Here is a 19518-nt window from a genome sequence, read left to right as displayed (position 1 = left end):
AGCAAAAGGGTGAAATATATGACTAAATGCACAGCAGTAGTCGTACAATAAAAACACAACACATTAATTCACACTTACCCACAAAGTAGGAAGATATTCGGATAATGTAATCACATTGCCACTTAAATCAAACTGGTTGATTTGTCGAAACGCAATAATATTCACATCATCAATGTCAGTGTTGCCAACCTACAGTAAAATAGAGAACATACATTTAAAGATGTACCATATTGGGGACATGTGCCCCAAATTGGAAGTTATGGCAGCAGGAACCAAGTAGCAAAAGCACACAACTTAGGAATTTAATAGTTTAACTGAGACATTTGATAATTTTTTTTTTAAACACTTTATTTAACCTTTTAAAAACAAAAAACAAAACACAATATAGACATATTCATATCATCAGTGGATTACATTCTGAGTACATTACTTATATCAAATAACCTAATCACTATAATAACCATATTTACATTTCATAATATTATACACTATAACTAAGGAACAAGTTACTTACCTGTAACTGTTGTTCTCCAGCATGGGTCTGGCATGGATTCACATGCTCATTCCCCGTCGTCAGGCCGGTAATCCTCGGTATAGAAAAAAATCAGTATCAGTTTCGTTTCTGATCTGTCTTTCTTAGTAGTAACCAATCACTGGTCTCTGGGTCATACTGCCCCCAGCCAATGACTGCCCTCTCCCTAAGCCCCGCCTCTGGCAGCCATCCTCAGATTTGGTAGCACGTAAAGTGGCAGTATGACCAAGTGAAGAGCCGCAGAGGGGTAGGCGTGAGGGTTCACATGTGAATCAATGCCAGACCCATGCTGGAGAACTACAGTTACAGGTAAGTAACTTGTTCCTTCTCCAGCATGGGGTCTGGCATGGATTCACATGCTCATGAATATAAGAATATATAGCAGTATACACATGCACAACCACAGGAGGTGGCAACAGGCTCAACATTAAGCAATACCAAAACACTCAACATTAAGCATCTCTTATCTCCTCACCAGGCTCACCTTAAGTGAACAGGTTGCGCAGCACTGCTTGGCCGACCCTGGACTCCTCCCTGGAGTCCCCATCGACGCAGTAGAATCTCGTGAAGGTGTGTGTCGACCTCCACGTCGCAGTCCTGCAGATGTCGAGCAGGGGCACAGCAGAAAGAAATGTGGTGGTAGCAGCGATCACTCTGGTCGAGTGGGCTCTGACAGCCGGGCAGCGGTCGGTTTGCCAACCGGTGACAGTGCATGATGCAGCCGGAGAGCCATCTGGAAATGGAAGCCTTCGAGAGAGCCTTCCCTTGATTCACAGGTCCAAAGTTTACAAACAGCTGTAATGTCTTTCGAAAACTTTGTGCAGTCCACGTAGAACTTCAGCGCTCTAGCTACGTCCAGCGAGTGCAGAGTCCTCTCAGCCGGCGATGAAGGCGACGGGAAGAAAACTGGCAACATCAAGGGTTCGTTGAGGTGGAAGTCCGACGGCACCTTGGGCATGAAGGAGGGGTGCGTCCTCAGCACCACCCTCGTGTCGTGAAAAGTCAAGTATGGTGGCTTGCAAGATTGGGCCTGGATCTCTCCCACTCGTCGTGCGGAGGTGATGGCCACGAGAAAAGCTGTCTTCCACGACAGAAACTTCAACGGTGCCGAATGCATAGGCTCAAATGGGGCCCCCCCATGAGCCTGGTCAGCACCACGTTGAGCTCCCACGCAGGGGCCTTCACCGGCGGGAATGATCAGAACAATCCTTTCATGAATTCCTTCACCAGCCGATGAGACCACAAGGACGCCCGTCCCGTAGTCCTGATGTATCGTGAGATTGCGGCGAGATATATTTTGATGGAAGCGTGAGCTAGTCCAGCCTTGGCCAATGATAGTAGGTATGGCAATACTTGAGGGGCCGTAATCCGCAGAGGGTTAATCTTCTGTGCACGGCACCAGACAGAGAACCTCTTCCATTTATGTCCGTAGCACTTGAGAGTTGAGGACGCCCTGGCCTTTGCAAGAACCTCTCTGCAGTCGGCTGGGATGTCGTACCCTCCAAACTCTAGTGCTGCAGGAGCCAGGCCTGCAAGTTCAGCGTCTCTGGGTTGTGATGAAGAATGGCGCCTCCTTCTCTGGAGAGAAGATCCGCGTCCGTCGGCAGCTTGACTGGTGTGGACGCTGACAAGTCCAGAAGGTCCGGGAACCAGATCTGTCTCGGCCACGCCGGTGCGACGAGGATCATCCTGCACCGGGACCTCTTGAGCTGGTTGATGACCCGGAGCAGCAACGGCAACGGAGGGAACGAATAAAGAAAAAGGCCGTCCCAGGGGAACGAGAAAGCATCGCCCATGCTCCTCGGCTGGGGGAACCTGCTGGCGAACCTCCGGCACTTGGAGTTTGTTGCCGTCGCGAAGAGATCGATCTGGGGTTTGCCCCATCGTCGGAAGAGTCGATCCACTTGATCCTGGCGTAGTTCCCACTCGTGGCACGAGCGCAGCTCTCTGCTGAGTAAGTCGGCAATGGTGTTTTTTATTCCTGCCAGATGAAAAGGCACCAGAAACATCCCTTGGGCGACGGCCCAATGCCACAGATCCTGGGCTTCCTTGGATAGGGCAGGGGATCTGGTTCCGCCCTGCTTCCGGATGTAAAACATCGTAGTGGTGTTGTCGGTGAAGATCCTCACCACCCTGCCCTTGAGGGAGGGGAGAAAAGACCTGAGGGCCCAGAACACTGCGTGGAGCTCCAAGATGTTGATGTGGAGAGACTTCTCCTCCGGGAGCCAAAGGTCTCTCGCGTGAAGATCTCCAGAGTGCGCACCCCACCCTTCCAGGGAGGCATCCGTCGTCACCGTCACCTGGTGAGCTGGGTTCTGAAAGTCCATGCCCGCCGACAGATGAGAGCGGGTACCCCACCACCGGATCGCCTGACGGAACGTCTCGTTGAGTGGGATCCTGTCCTCGAAGCTGCCCGTCTACTAGACCCAGCGGGCGTCGAGGAACTCTTATAAGGGGCGCATCCGAAGCCTGCAAAGGCGCACCTGATAAATGCAGGAGGACATCATCCCGAGGAGGGACTTGATAGATCTTACCCTGGCCATGTCCGTGGCCAGCAGACGCTGCACCTTGCCCAGGATGGTCCTGGTCCTTTCCTCCGACGGCGAGGCCAGCCGCGCCACTGTGTCGAGCTCGGCTCCCAGAAACAGGGCGACTTGCAACGGGACCAGGTGGGATTTTGGAAAGTTGATGGAGAACCCCAGGTCCGTGAGCAGCTGGACGGTCTTCGCAGTGTGCTCCACGGCGAGCTCCCTTGTCCTTGCCCGGATGAGCCAGTCGTCCAGGTAGGGGTAGACGTGAATCCCCTGCAGGCACAGCCGCGCCGCCTCCGGTGCGAGGCACTTGGTGAACACCCTGGGTGCCGACTTCAATCGGAACGGGAGGGCCTTGAACTGGTAGTGCCGCCCTTGGACCACGAACCTGAGGAACTTTCTTTGTCTTTTTAGAATGGGGATGTGGAAGTACGCATCCTCCAAGTCCAACGACGACAGGAAATCGCCCTCCTCCAGCTCTCCCAGCACGTGCTGGAGGGTGACCATCCGGAAATTCTGTGCTTTGATGTATCTGTTCAGTCGTCGCAGGTCCAGGATGGGACGCCATCCTCCTGTCTTCTTCTTTACGAGGAAGTACCTTGAGTAAACTCCGGAGCCCCGAAGCCTCTTTGGGACAAGCTCGATGGCACCTTTCTTGAGCATCGCCCTTACTTCCAACAGTAGTTGAGGGACGTGATTTTCCTTCTTGGTGGCCACGGGTGGAACGCGAGGGCACTTCTTCTGGAACTCGATAGCGTGCCCTTGGGCCAGGGCGTCCAGCACCCAACGGTCGGTGGAGATGGACTCCCACACGCTGACAAACCTCATCAGCCGGCCTCCCACCGGGGTGCTTCGGCAGGGGCCCGACCCCACGGTCGGTTCAATCTTGTTTGGAGGCCGCCTTGCCTCCTTGACCTCCCTGTCGACGACGACGGGCACCACCTGACTTGCCGCGTCCCCTGTAGGCCTCCTGAGACGAAGATCTTACCGCTTGGCGATACGTCGAGGAGCCACTACCGGATCCCTTGTTGGCACCTTGTCTGCCTCCGGGACTCCGAAAGGACGGCCGTCGTTGTTGGAGCACTCCCAGTGCCCGGGCAGTCTCCGTGTCTGTCTTGCTAGCCTGAAGGGACTCATCAACCGCCTTCCCAAACAGGTTGTTCCCATCGAAGGGCATGTCCAAAACTTTGGTTTGTACGTCCTGGTGGAAATCCGTCGCCTTGAGCCATCCTCGTCGTCTCAGGCAAATGCCGTTACCCAACTGACGGAAACCGGTGTTGGTGATGTCCGTTGCCACCGTGTTGGCATGGTCCGAAGCACTCACCTTCCTGTAAGATTTCAAGGGCCTCAGCCCTTTTGGCGTCCGGAAGGAAGTCCAATAGAGGGGCGATTTTGAACCACAACTCCCTGTCGTAGCGGGCAACGATAGCCAGGGCGTTGGCCGCCTTGATAGTCGTCGCTGCGGATGAGATGACCCGTCGTCCCATCGTATCCAACTTCCTGCCCTCGCCGTCCGGCTGGGAAGTTGATGTCGAGGCCGATGCCCCCCCAGCTTCCTTCTTTGCCGCCGCCGAGACGACCGAATCAGGGGTAGGTTGCGCCCGAAGGCACAAGGGGGCAGCGTCGGGGACCCGGTACTTCTCGTACCGGTCCCTCTTTGCAGGCGCCGTGATAGGGTTCTTGAGGAGGGCGAGCCCCTCATCCCAGATGTCATCAAGAAGTGGTACGGAGAGGACTGTCTTCCTTTTAGCCTTGTGCCGTTGGTAAAGGAACCCTTCCTTCTTCTCTTCGGGGCAGAGCTGGAAGAGCTCGGATGCCCTGGAATTCATGGCATGGAAGGATCCAATTTCGTCGGGCGGGGACGCCCGAGCAGGGGGCGACAGGGACACGTCCCGTCGTCGCCTCCGTTGTCATCTGTACCTGTCGTAGCCGTATCCGTGCCTGTATCATCCCCATGGGTAGTAGACCGGGGGGAAGGCAGAGCAGGCCGCAGAGGTGGGAGAGGTGGCGGAGGATGCGTCGTCCTCTTCTTATGCGGTGGACTTTCCGAAGGTCCCGGCTCCGGTTCCCCCGTCGGGTCTGGCATGGGTACCTCCGTCGGGGGGAGGGGCAACCTTGTCCTCATCTCCGAGCATAAGGACTGAATCGCTGACAAAATGGCCGCCAAAGTGTCCTGCGGCACCGGAAACGACAGGCACGAGGGCTCTTGAGGAACCTCGTCGGCGGCACCGTCGCTCTCGTTGGCGCCCTCGTCGGGATCCCTCCCGATGCGCTGGGCCTCCTCCACGACTTCGATGAGCTCTTCTTCAGAGGTCGTGTCCGTATCCACGATGGCCACCTGCCCCTCCCCCTCCTACGGGGACTTCGTGGGGGTCTTCTCGATGGGCCTGAAAGACGACTCCCTCCACGGTGGCAGGGAGACTCTGGATCCTGAGGTCACCTCCACTGGCGTAGCCTTCACAGGCTGAGCCAGGGCCGCTGCGACATCCTCGATCGAGGTCTTAGCAGGGTGAATTAAGGCCATCGTCACCTTCTGTACACCTGGGGCCTTCTCCTTGGGGGAGGGTCTGAGCCTCGCTCCGCCTCTGCCGGAATCTTCGAGATCGACCGGGGCCTCTCCAGAAGCTTCGCCGGGTTCTCGGACTTCTTCTTACCCGAGCCAGAGCTTTGGCTCGTGGTTGATGGCACCGGGGAGGATGGGCCCTGCCTGGCAGCCAAGGAGCTCGACCATTCGGCGCTCCCGGTGCCCGCGGACTCGCGGTGCTTGGCCTTTTGTTGGGCCCCCGCTGCCGGGGCGTCCTCACAGGACTTAGAAGACCGCTCGGACTTCTTTTTCTTCTTCTCGCCCGACGGGCTCTTCCCTTCGAGCCAGTTGGCGAGACGGAGGTGGCGATCCTTCATGGTCCACTCCGACATGTTCCCACAAAATGCACAGTCTGTAGAAACGGTGGAGCTTGAGGCTCAAATTAACCGAAAAATGAGAAAAATCTCCTGAAAAAGCGCGAAAACGCAGCAAAAGCTCGAGAGCTACAGCACGAGGACTCCCAACACTTGAACGTGCGGTAAAAATCTGAGGATGGCTGCCAGAGGCGGGGCTTAGTGAGAGGGCAGTTATTGGCTGGGGGCAGTATGACCCAGAGACCAGTGATTGGTTACTACTAAGAAAGACAGATCAGAAACGAAACTGATAGTGATTTTTTCTATACCGAGGATTCCTGGCCTGACGACGGGGAACGAGCATGTGAATCCATGCCAGACCCCATGCTGGAGAAACCATTGTATATCTTCCTCAATCCTATACTCTTAACAAAACCAGACAACACACCTCTGACCAACACAGGCAAACAAAAAATTGTAATTTTTACCAGTCCCCTATCCTATCACATCATATCATATCCACCTATTAGCCTACGAATGCTAGCATCAACCATACAGTTCATTGAACGATCCCCATAACTCAGAATAAAAGTCCTCACGCTTCTGATTTTTTTAGCATGACTCTCTCATAACTAGACAAGGTATGCAAGTCTAACAACCATCCATCCATCCCACTCCTGACTTTTTCCTCGACTTTCGTATGCTTAGAATTTGGTTGGCCGCCACCATCAGAACTCTGTTATGCCATCCACTATACTCTCGAGCCACAACATATCTTCCAGCATTTGACAGTAAAATAGTTGAATATGGCATCCTTGGCAGTGTGACTAAGTATTAAATCTAATCTGCTCAGCACATCATCCCAGAAACCAACCACTCTTGGACAGTCCCATAGCATGTGTAATAAGGTACCCCGATTTCGGCCACAACCCCAGCATAAGTCATCATCAACCATACCTAATCTAGCCATCTGTGCAGGGGTCCAGTACAGGCAACACAGAATTCTTTGGTGCACATACCACAAGTAATCCATCTTTGAGTTTGTGCCAGTTCTCACTAGGTTATCCAACTCCTTAACGGATATGTATTTGCCTAATTCCTTCACCCATGCCTGTCGCAGCTTCTCCCATGCATTAACAAAAATACTATCCATCGGCATCATTTTCATATAGGTCGATACCATACATGGAGAAGATTGGAAAATGCTGCAGACCATTGGTCTCGCAACCATACGGCTACCCAACATCCCCTGTCTTTCTGTTAGGAGGGACTCAAATTCTTTATAGCGCCTGTGCTTTCCGTTCCCTAATCCAAATTTTCTTCTGATTAACTCAAATGGAATCCTTTGGCCTTCCTTCCACACATCACATACCCTTAAAATACCTCTCTTAACCCAAGTCTTATTCCCAATCTGTAGCCACATATTGTGCCATAACGATGCCTCATCATGAATCTAAAAATGTTTGCCTCTAGTGGTCATAAAATATCTCAAAGCATCTCCAGTCGATTTTATAGTGGGTAGTTTGGTAACTATATTGGGCATCTTCCCCATTGTATACACATCTTGTAAAGTGTATTGTAAGAATTTCTCTTTCCATAAATTTCCATAACGGCATGTCCTCATCCCTTCTATCAAAATAGTTTGCTGATTTCTTCAGTACAAACCCTGTGCAATAATTCTCTAAATAAGTGTACCCACCCCCCGCCCCCCTGGCACACTGCCCTTATTAAAATGCACTGTGGAATCCTAGGTTTCTTGCCCTCACCCCAAAGAAAATTTTGAAGAACGGTATCAATGCGTTTAATAACCTCATTTGTCCATCCTTGTGGAATAGACATATATAGAATTGTGGGCAGCGGTACCATTTTTATTGCATTAATTTTCGCCCAAACATTAAGTACTAACCAACCCCATTTTAATACATCCTTCCGGAGTATCTCTATTATCTTAGATACATTGAATTCCACCATCACCTTCAAATATCGAACTAGATGAACCCCCAAACACTGACAATTCCACGAGTTCAAATTAGTCCTAGGTTGAGTAATGTCCAACGGGAAAACCACTGACTTCTCCCAATTGACCTTATGACCAGACAACTAACCCACCTCCTCAAACACACTCTTAAATTATCCCCCCCTCCTTAGGATTAGACAATAGTATTGTCATGTCATTTGCATAACACACAGCACTTTGATTTCTTGTTCCCCAACTTTGAGCCCATGTATACTTTGTTTCTGTCAAATATAGACTATCAAAGGCCCAAGTGCTAGGCTAAAAAGTTAAGGTGACAGCGGACAACCTTGCCTGGTACCCCTAGTCAAAGGAAAAGAAGCAGAGAGTTTCTCATCCTCCTTCACAAGTGTAAATTTCATTTTGTATAAAACACATGATAAGGAGAAATTAAACACTAATGATCTTTCTATGGATTCTTCTGCCACAGATGCCTCATCTTGATAGATGGCCATCATCCAGCTCTGGTTATTGGAAACTTTGACGGGGGTGTAGTGGACATCGACTCGGCCGTTGATCCGTCTTGTCCAGCTCTTGATTGACGGCTCCGGAAGTGACGTCATGCGTCGTATATATAGCACGTCACTACGCCCCATGCTTCAGTTCCTCCCTTTTTCCGCCCCACTCGTTTGAATGCTGCAGAAGGAAAAACCACAGGAGGTCACTAACCAGCTGGTAAAAACTTTAACAAGGACACATCCCAACAGGGTGATCCCTCACAACAATGATTGAAACATTGGTTTCTTCTTTTTTTTTTAAATAATGAGACAGAAGCGGTCATCCAAGAGCCATCACCAGATGCCTTCTCGTTTGGACAGAAGCTACAACCCACATAACCTTCAGAGTGGGGATGGATGGGAGGGTTGATGAGGAATATGCGGGAGAAGAATCCATAGAAAGATTACAGTGAGTAATTTGTCCTTCAATTAATTGTTTTTTCCGCCCGCAGATTCCTCATCATGATAGACTCATCAAGCAGATAGGATAACTGGGGAGGGCAAAAAGATTTAAACCAGCCGATTCTGTAGAAATGCCCAACCAAACCTTGCATCAGCTCCCCGTGCAACTTCCAAGGCATAGTGCTTAGTGAAGGGGTGTAAGGATGGCCAAGTGGGCTCCTGGCATATATCCTTAACAGGACCCCCCTACCCCTCTTGGGGGCTGTAGAGGCTGAGACCCCTCTGGATGAGTCGGCTCTGATAACCGCAGGAAGCTTCTTGCCTGCCGATTGGGAACACTCTGATATGCACAAAATAATCCAGCATGACAGGGTTTGTTTAGTAATGGCAAGACCTTTTCTAGACTAGAAATGGGCCACGAATAACTGGTCCGATTTCCTAAACGCTCTTGGGGTAAAGGCGATGGAACTGCTCTTCCTCTTTTGAGGGATGTTTGTGGGTAAAAGATAGGTAAATCAACCACCTTAGGAAGGAATCCGGGTCTGACTTTAGGAGAGACTTTCTCATGAAAGAATTTCACAAAGGGAGGTTTGCAGCACACTGCTTGCAGTTTGTTAACCCTCCTGGCAGATGTGGTTGCAACCAAAAAGGCTGTTTTAAGGGATAACAGCCACAAAGAACATGAATGCATAGGCTCAAACAGAGCCGCCATCAAATAGGTCAAAACCAGATTAAGGTCCCAATCTGGGACAACAAATGGGGTTGGCGGGAACTTGTTGAGAAGGCCCTTCAGGAACTGGGCCATGACCGGAATAGTAAAAAAAACACCTTGGTCTGGTGACCTCTTGTACACAGACAGGGCCGCCAAATACCCGTTGACTATGGCAACCTGAAGGCATGAAGAGGCCAGTGAAAGAAGGAACTCCACCAAGGTGGTGGTGGGGCAAGAGATGGGATCAGTTTCGCATTCCCTGCACCACGCCTCAAATCTTCTCCACCTGCACGCGTACAGAGATCTAGTAGAAGGTCTGCGTGCAGCCAGCAATTCCTCAACTACCTCCTCTGAGAAGTCCCAGTCATCATACCTCATCCTCTGAGGAGCCACACACGTAGGTTGATGGGAAACGCAGTCAGGTGGAGCACACAAGCCTCCGACTGGGTTCGGAGATCCGGACGCTGAGGCAACTGGTGAGGCGGACAGGTGGTCAGATGCAGGAGATCCGAGTACTACGTTCTCCTCGCCCAATCTGGGGTGATCAAGATCATGGTTGCTCGAAATCTCTACATCCTCCTGAGAACTCAAGGTATGACGGGAATCGGGGGGGAAGGTGTAATGGAGAGGGAAGATCCAATCCACCAGAAACACATCCCCCAGTGCACAGTTTGCTGGGAATTCCCTTGAGCAAAACTGTTCGCATTTCCTGTTGGACTCTGTGGTAAACAGATCCACTGCCGGGGTACCCAGGAGAGCGAAGACCTCCTCGAAGACGTCCTAGCACATTTCCCACTCATGTGAGACCGATCTCTGTCTGCTCAGAGCATCCGCCAGGGTGTTCTCTGTCCACGCCAGATGAACTGCTGAGACCGAGATTTGATTCTCTCGCAACCATAACAGCTGAATTGCCTCTGTGCAGAGTGACGGGAGTACACACCACCCTGCTTTTTGAGGTAGTGCATGGCCACCATGTTGTCCGTCTGGACGAGGACATGCTTCCCTCTGAGAAAGGGGGCATAGGCCCCCAGGGCTAACCTGATGGCCTGCAACTCCAGCCTGTTTTGCCATTTGGCTTCTGATGGATACCAGACTGCGCTCCACTGAATCAACCAGTCGTCCAGATACGGAAATACCTGGACTCCGATCTCCTGAAGTGAGCCGCAACTACCGCCATGAGCTCGTTGAAGACCCTTGGCACATAGGTCAATCCAAAGGGGAGCACTTTGAACTGGTAGTGCTTGTCACCTCTGAGGAACCCTAAGAACTTTTTGTGCTTTTGATGTATCGGCACATGGAAATAAGTGTCCTGTAGGTCTGTTAACACCAGCCAGTCCTGGAGTTTGAGAGCGTGGAGAATCTCTCACATCACCCTGAAGTTGTCCTGCCTCAGGAACTTGTTCAAGGCCCTGAGGTCCAGGATGGAACCAAGACCACCTCCCTTCTTGGGCACTAGGAAATACCGGGAATACCAACTCCACTCTCTCTGATCGGAAGGTACCTCTTCCACAGCACCCTTCAACAGAGCTTTCAGTTCTTCCTGGAGCTCCTGTTCCGGTTGGATTGGCGGAGGTGGAGGTCTGTCTGGAGGCCTTTTTAGAAAAGGCAGACAATCCCACCAAATCAACTGCATGGCCCAGGTAAACGAAGTTTTGTGCCACTGGGACCAATGCGCTGCCAACCGTCTACCAACCAATGCAGCGTGGGAGGGGAAAAGAGAGCAGCTTAGAGGGCACGGGTGACCTTGCCACTGCTGCTGCTTGTTGGCCTCTAGAGGCCCCTCTGCACTTCCGGGATGCGAGAAGCGCTTCTGGCCTTGCCTGGCTTTCAGGAGCTGTGCCTTCCTGCCATTGGGCACATAACATCTATAGCCTCTGCCCCCGGAGGCGAAGTTGAAGTCCGGTCTGGCAGGCTGCGCCGCTAGGCTCAATGATTTAGCAGCCAACTTTGATTCCTTTAATTTCTCCAAGGATTCATCTGCTTTCTGCCCGAAAAGCATGTCACCTACAAAGGGCATGTACCACAACCTGTTTTGAACATTTTGGGAGAAGCCAGAAGTTTTTAGATAGGCTTGGTATCTCATTACAACTGCGGAACCCATTGCTCTAACAACGCAGTCTGCTACGTCCAGGCCCGTTTGCAATTACTGCTTGGCTACCTCCTTCCCATCCTCCACCAGCTGTAAAAACCGGTCCTGCATGGCACCCTCAGGGACGTATTCAGCAGCATGTTCCACAGCTTACATAAGCCAAAGGAGTACTTGGCAAATCCACATACATTGTTAGTGGGTTTGAGTGCCATGCTACCAGAGGTGAACACCTTTGTGGCCAATGCGTCAGATTTCTTTCCCACTCTGTCCGTATGCAGGTTAGCAGCGGATGCCGCAGGTCTGGTGGAAATAGTGGCAACTTGTCAACCCTTAAGGGGAAGGGTGTGTGGCAAGGAAAGAAGGGTCTTCTCTTTCCAGCCTATAATTCACTGTAAAATTGGCATTCACAGGGGGAATGGTACAAGGGTGCTGCCATAAGAGGCTAAAGGGTCCGCAATGGCTGGGTTGAATGGCATATTATGCTCGACTGTAGGACCCTCGTCCAAAATGTCGGTGAGCTCTTACCCCTGAAGAGGTGTAGTGGACGCCTTCAACACAAGGGTGTCATCAACCCTGTGAACCAGGTTTTGCTGCAACTCAAGGACTGGGGAAGTATCCAGACCACTGGCGTATTGTAGACCCTGAGCTAGGTCCAATAAATTGGCCTGGTCATCGAAAAAATCAACACCGCCGGCTCCCTTATAAACAGGGTCGACTGAGTCCTCTGGGTCATCAATGCCAAATTTGGATTGCATCTAATCGAAGAAACCCGATCTCGACAGTGGCAAAAATGAAACGTCACCGACTATCGACGCCGAGGGCTTGAGAATCGGTTTTGAAGTCAAAGCTTTTGCTGCCAAAGGTTCTTTCGGAGACGAGGGATGCTCGGATAACCAATGGGCGTCATGGGCCTCGGCCTTATGACCCTCTGGCGATTTATATCTGGTAGCTGTGACTCCCAAAGGCGTTTTCAATGCGGACGATGTCAACAGAGTGGCTGGCTTGGGGTCGGGAGCACAGAGCACTGCTTTTGCCACCAAAGCTTTCTTGTCGGGGGCCGAAGCCGCAGCTACAGTATCTTGTCTCAAACATTTCAAGCATTGAAGTTTTAAATCTTTCCCACTCTTTCCGAGTGGTCGGCCTCGTTGAGGGTTTACCTCGTTCCGATGACGAGCTGGACGATGGCGGTGGTGCTGCTTCTTACGCCAGGAAGCCAACGAGAAATAGCTCCTGCAATGGGACTGTTTCTTGGTCTTCTTGCGATGTTGTTCCTTCCACCTGTTGGGAGTGGGCTCCTCTGACTCGGCTTCCGAAGAACGGACGAGCGACTGCGCGAGAAAACTGGCGCACGGTCGGCCCAAGGCCAGTTTCCCAGACCTCTCACGTAGGGATTTCAGCTGCATCTTTGCACACAACGTGCAGGCATCTGTGTCGCGATTAACACCTAGACACCATAGACGGACGTCGTGGGGGTCGATCATGGACATTTTGCCCTCAAAATCGCGGCATCGCTTGAAGCCCAAAACCCTGTGAGACAACATTGCATCAAGGTTTTCTAAGAAAAACATACAAATTATGCATCGAGTAACTTGAGTCATGTTCCTGATGCAGCATGCAAGCTGACATCACTTCCGGAGCCGACTATCAAGAGCCAAACCAGATGGATTGCTGATCGACGGCCAAGTCGAGGTCCACTATGTCCCACATCGAAAAGTTTCCAAACAGCAGAGGGGATGATGGATATCTATCATGATGATGAATCTGTAGGAGAAAGCAATTCATTGAAGAGAAATTACTTACTGATAATCTTTCTAGGAATTCTTCTCCCACCGATTCCCCATCAGGTATCCTGGCGTCAGCTGCTCTGAAACCTTTTGAACAGGGGGCACAGTACGACTCGACAGACTCCTCCACGCCACACATAGAATCCGGACGCGATGTTGGCCGTATATATATTAGGTCACTGCACCTTCGTACCCCCATCCATCCTCAGCAGGAGCTGAGCAGGAATCCACAGGACATTTTTGGGAGGAACAGTCACTCTACTGAAATAAACAGGCTGACAGTGCCCAATCAATGAAGCACCGAACGGTAAAACAATCGCCATAACCTCAATGCAAAGGATGCCACCACGCCCCAGGTGGAATATTCTCTGATGCCGGATTGCAGATCTTTTACCACTCTCTTTTAACACACTGCAATTCAGAGAAAGACTGTGCGAGAAATCTGCTTGGAAATAGCCAGACCCTTCCTGAACAGAGAGAAAACCACACAGCTTTGGTCATAATGCCTAAATTCTGCGGTGGGATTTACCCACATCACCAAGCTGCACATCTGCAGTCACCAGCAAAATGGGTGCGCTGGCTCCTGTGACCACCATGGCCTCAAAACTGCGTTTTGCATCGACAAAAAGATGTCTGCACCATCTTGCCAAGCACATATTGGGCAGGATGGAACAAGGGGACACACTGAGGGAGCCTGCCAGTGTGTTCTTACATATACAAAAGAAAAAGCAGCACTGCTTTGCTGCCAGCCAAAAGTCCCAATTGAAAAGGGGGTATTTTACCTACAAATGATTCTGCTCCGACACTATTTTTATCTGTTCTTCCTCAAACTACTGTTAGTAATAAGGCTCTGCCATGCCCATTCATATCCCCATTGTGCTTCAGCAAACCAAGCATGACCCCTGAATGACAGGCTCTGTGAAACCAAATCTGAGAAAAATCAAGAAACTTCATTTTCCGCCGCACGGGAAAAAGCTTCACTTTTAAGTTACAAAGTGTCAAGGATCAGTAATTCAAAGAAACTCCAGCTCTGGGCTATGTCAATTTCAGTGCATAGGTGGTTCCAATAAACTACTGCCTAAAAGAAAATAACTATAGCTGCAAAACAGTGTGGGAATCCAGATGGAAAGTCAAAAAACAAATTTGAAAGCAAAGTGCTAGCAGCTTGCACCAAATGTGTAAAAATGGGCTTTGCTCACTAAAGGAGAAAAATGCTTGTTTGAGAGTACTATGTTGAACAAAAACCTCTTCTTGCCTAGTAATGTGAAAGGGAATTGTACTGTGAAAATACAATGTATTAAATGGTTCTATTCAGCATGTTTTCTTCCAATTCAGAGCAAAAATAAATAGAATGTAATCAAATCTAAGTGGCTCCACGGGGAAGGAATCGGCCCAAGACAGGTTTCTGCTGAGAGGATGACAGAAACAAAAGGGGCCCACTCAGTAGATACTAACACCCCAGTGATAATTACTAGGTTGGACAGAATCTAGTCTAGGCTGAGCCCTCTACAATGGAATTTCCAATACACAGATGTGCGAAGTGGAGAAGGGGCAATAAACCTTCAATGAAGCTGGGAAAACCCCTTACTCCCTCTGGGAGAAATGACAGTTGGTGGTAGCTGAAAATAAAATGGGCCAGTGTAGGACAAAGGATGCCCATTTGTTTCAAAAGCCTATTTTATTAAGAAACTTTGAAGATGGTTATTCTTTGCAAAAGTACTTTGCAAAAATATAAAAATGTAGTAGTCCAAATGTGATTTTTGTGGCTTTCAAATAAGAGGTCTTGGCTGTCAATAGCAAGTATGGGACACGATCGCCAGAAGAATGTGAATCATGGGGAAAGGACACATGATGGAATGTTAAAAATTAACAGAAATAGGCCCCATGATAGTATGTATGCACGTGTAAAGTCACAGAATTTTAGGCCGAACATTTCACACTGAAAATGACCAAAGATTATTAAACGTACAAAACAATGTCTCACAGATTGCAGAGTTGGACTGCAATGGTCTGCGTAAAATATGTAACCTGTTTATGTAATTTGTTAAGAGACTTCAACTGCATAAATGTACCATTTGTGGCAAAATCGGATTTTAGCTAAAGTAACTGTGGGAGGTTTTTGAACATTGTAAAACTCACATCATAAATCTGACATCCTGCCCTTGAAATCCAACCAGTTGAGAGCGAGGCGGGGACTATCACCCCTGACCAATCCAGTGGTTTAGAGGTGTGTTTAGCTAAGTCTGCCCAGCCATTTAATTCTATGATGTCGCTATGCATTATAAATCAGAGTCCATGACAGGACTCTAGACACACTGTTGCTGAATTTCCTGCTCCTGCGTTCCTGTTCTTCTGCATTCATCCTGCCAGATTTAGACCCCACTGCAAGGCCAAAGCAGTGCTGATCCTATTCCCAGCAGGGCCATTGATCCAGAATCAACCCACTAATCTCCCATTAAAAAGGGGAAAGCTGTGGTACCTTTTGCATCCTGAAATCAGACTGGCTTGCTGACCACTAACTGCTTGCCCACTAACTGCAGCCCACGGTACCTGTGCCACCGAGAGACCCGAATTGCCCAGCTGTTCGCTACCCGGTGACCAGACCTTGCCCAGCTAACATTTGCCAGGCGCGCCGCCGTGTGGTGACCAGACCCTGCTGACTGTCCAAAAATCCCAAAACTAAAAAGTGGACTGCGAGTATAATCACCACCCCATAGAGACACATAGCCTATCTTGTCTTGCCTTTGTCCTTATCCCACTCTCAGAGTAGTCATATTTACATCCTGGTAACTTGTTGAAACTGTTAGAATTATCCTCGTATCCTGTCCTTAATGTTTAAGTGCTAGCGCCATCTCTTTTACATTTTCTCTGGTGTAAATTATAAGCCCTTAGTTATATTTGGAGTAATCAAACTAATTTCCATATATTTTATTGTTGGGGTTGAGCACTGGGGTGACCAGGTTGACCTCGCAAATCAACCTTGGAGCTTACTGTGTTCCTCTTTAACAATATAGCCTAGATAATTTAGTGTAAGGAACATTTTCTTTTCTTTCAAAACCGATTTTCTCACTTTTAACAGCTCTATTTTCCTAAAAACAAACCTCTCGACCTTCCAAATCTCTCTCAATTCACCAGCTAGAGACCTATTTTCACCTCTATATTGTCCCTGGGATATACATCGATTCCCCAGCTCAAAAACCACACTGCAAATCAGAGTATTTCACCCGTTTTTCAAAGTAACAGTTTTTGACATTTTAAACGGGAATTGGGTAAATTGCTAATTTTTCAATGTGTCATTTGGCTGCAGCTGTTTTAACTTTCCTCTCATTTTCAAATTGTATGCTCCCTGTTGATCCATTGTATTATGATTGTTAGTGTATGTGCGTTGTTGCCTTTGTGAGGAATCATATTTACCTCAAAGTTTTAAACCGCACATTACTTATTTGCCATTTCCGAGTGTCATTCCATGCTATTGAAAAGGGTTTCACCTCTTATTTTGACTCTGTTTTCTCCCTCCTATTCATGACTACCTGCTGTTTCTTTCTATCCACTCAGAATTCGATTATTTGTGGGTTGAGGGAACATTGCAGGGGGAAACCTTAACTTGGGTGCCCTCTTTCCTAAAATCAAAAAGTGCTCCTATTCGCTTGTGCTTTGTATACGTTCTAGGAGAAGGTTAATTAAGTGCATTGCTTTCATTTACACTGTAATTATCGCCCATTTGTGATTGCTGCCCCATATTAAAAAAGTCTATGAGTTCCTTCGAATTTTAAAAATAAACATTGTATTTTCACCAAACGGCCTGGTTCATGGTCCATTGTGACCCAGGGTATTTGAAAAAGGGGTGCGATACGAGTTGTGTACCATCTCAAATTGAATTTGCATAAAATAAAGAGAAAGGCATCTAAGTTGTGCACTACATATTAGGCTGAGACCAAGGTGTGAGCCGCCTGATTGAAATCCTTAACACTGCCGTTCTGGCCACATAACAGCTGAGAACCATCTTCAGGTCCAGCCTGTGCAACCTTGCCTCATCCTTAGAGGGATGCAGATTGATAGAACACTGGCAAGACAACGCCCTGTTACATGTGGAAATCTGAAACCACCTTTGGCCACATTTTAGGTTGTACATTAAGAGAAGTCTACTCCTTGCAAAACTGTAGGAAGGGTGGTCTGCAAGATGGAGCCTGAAGCTCACACGCATGACTCGCTGACGTGATTGCCACCAGGTAAACTTTCAGGGTGCGAAAACTGACAGAGCATGAATGCATGGGCTCGAACAGAGCCACCACCAAAAAGGTCAACGCCAAATTGAGGTCTCTCTCCGGTACCAGATACAGAGTAGGTGGGAACCCATTTACAAGGCCTTTCAGAAATTGGGTCATTAAAGTAACTGTAAAGAAAGATTCTTGATACAGAACCTCGTGAGCACTGACAAAACTGCCAATTATCCCTTGACCTTTCCTATTTGTAGGCCTGATGAGGACAGTGATAAGAACACTCCATCACTGCAGTGGTGGTGCATGCAATTTGATCCATCCTATGCTCTTTAGACAACGCCTCAAAGTTTCGCAATCTGCACATGTACAATGATTTCGTAGAAGGTCTGGGTGCAGCCAGCAACACCTCAAGTACCTCTTCTGAGACATCCAAGTCATCATACCTTAGCCTCTCATGAGACAAGTATGTAGGTTGAGGGACTCAGGGTTCAGGTGGAGCACCTGACCTTCAGACCGGGATATGATAGGAGTACCTCCCGGAGAGGAGGGCAGATGGTCAGTTACAGGAGCACTGATTACCAGGTTATCCTCGCCCAGTCTGGTGGTGGGAAAATCAAGATTATGGTGGCTCAAAACCTCCTGAGAATCCACTGGATGATCCTTATCTGTGGAAATTCATAGTGGAGGTACAAGACCCACTCCATTAGAAACGCTGCACTCGGGCTCCCCAGCTTTCCATGGAAGCGACCGCGGTGACATTCTCCCGGTATGGAGGGTTTTGAAACCCTGTGCCCCGGGTGGTGTTGGAGCAGATGCCCCACTACCCTATCGCCCAATGGAACTCCTCGTCGAGCGGGATCTTGCCCGTGAAGCTTTCCAAACACTTGTATCCAGAGAGCGTCTTGGAACTTCTGAAGGGGTCGCTTGTGCAACCTGCAGAGTCGGATGAGGTAGATGCAGGACGAGATCATGCCGAGCAACGACTTGATGGTCCGCACCGTGGCTGTCTTCATCGTCAACAGATGCTGCACCTTCCCTTTAACCTTCCCTTTAATGGCTGCTACCCTCTCCTCCGAGGGTGACAACAGGCAGGACACCGTATTGAGTCTGGCTCCCAGGAACAGCAGCTCTGCGATGGTATTCAGCAGGACTTTGTATAGTTGAAGGAGAATCCCAGATGCATCAGTAGCTGGACGGTCGCCCCTGTGTGTCCGACGGCAACTCCCGCGAGCATGGGTATACGTGTATGCCCCGTAGTTATAGATGGGCCGCCACTTGTGCCAGGCATTTTGTGAACACTCTGGGGGCTGACTTCAATCCGAAAGGCAGAGCCTTGAACTGGTAGTAATGACCTTGCACCACGAAACGCAGAAACTGACAATGTTTCTTGTGAATGGGGATGTGGAAATAGGCGTTCTCGCGGTCCAGCGACGTCGAGAAGTCTCCTTCCTCCAGTTGGCCGAGCATGTGCTGCAATGTGACCATCCTGAACTTTTGGGACTTCAAGTATTTGTTGAGACGTTGCAGGTCTAGGATGGGTCTCCAGCCCCCTGTGTTCTTTCTGACCAGAAAGTATCTGGAATAGACTCCGGAGCAGTTGGGGAACTAGATCAATCGGCCCTTTTTGCAGCATGGCCCATACCTCTTCCAGGAGCTGAGGGATGTGCTGTTCCTGACGGGTAATGGGAGGGATCTGCAGACACCTGCTTTGAAACTCCAGTGTGTGCCCTTGGGCTGGTTTAGGACCGTTTCGGAGCCGGCGTCCTGTCCTGCGGGCGACGCTGTCCTCCTGCTACCTAAGCCTGGGAACAGCCTCTGTAGGCTTCCTGAGTTGTGGATCTAGAGGGCTGACGGTACGAA

The 19518-nt window shown here is 49.6% G+C and overlaps 1 protein-coding gene across 1 annotated transcript in view; it reads right to left on the bottom strand.

Annotated features, from left to right (window-relative positions):
• The window catches only part of LOC138569235 (BOS complex subunit NOMO1-like), a 1101991-nt gene that overhangs the window by 219923 nt on the left and 862550 nt on the right, over positions 1-19518 (bottom strand). Inside the window, exon 27 of the mRNA XM_069647049.1 lies at positions 79-189. Within this exon, the coding sequence (XP_069503150.1) occupies positions 79-189 (111 nt within the window). The remainder of the gene's footprint in view (positions 1-78; positions 190-19518) is intronic.

The sequence above is a fragment of the Ambystoma mexicanum genome, chromosome 2q (genome assembly GCF_040938575.1).
Source record: "Ambystoma mexicanum isolate Mex_15411 chromosome 2q, UKY_AmexF1_1, whole genome shotgun sequence".
In the NCBI taxonomy this organism is placed as follows: Eukaryota; Metazoa; Chordata; class Amphibia; order Caudata; family Ambystomatidae; genus Ambystoma; species Ambystoma mexicanum.
This window is presented reverse-complemented; position numbering and strand designations above follow the sequence as displayed.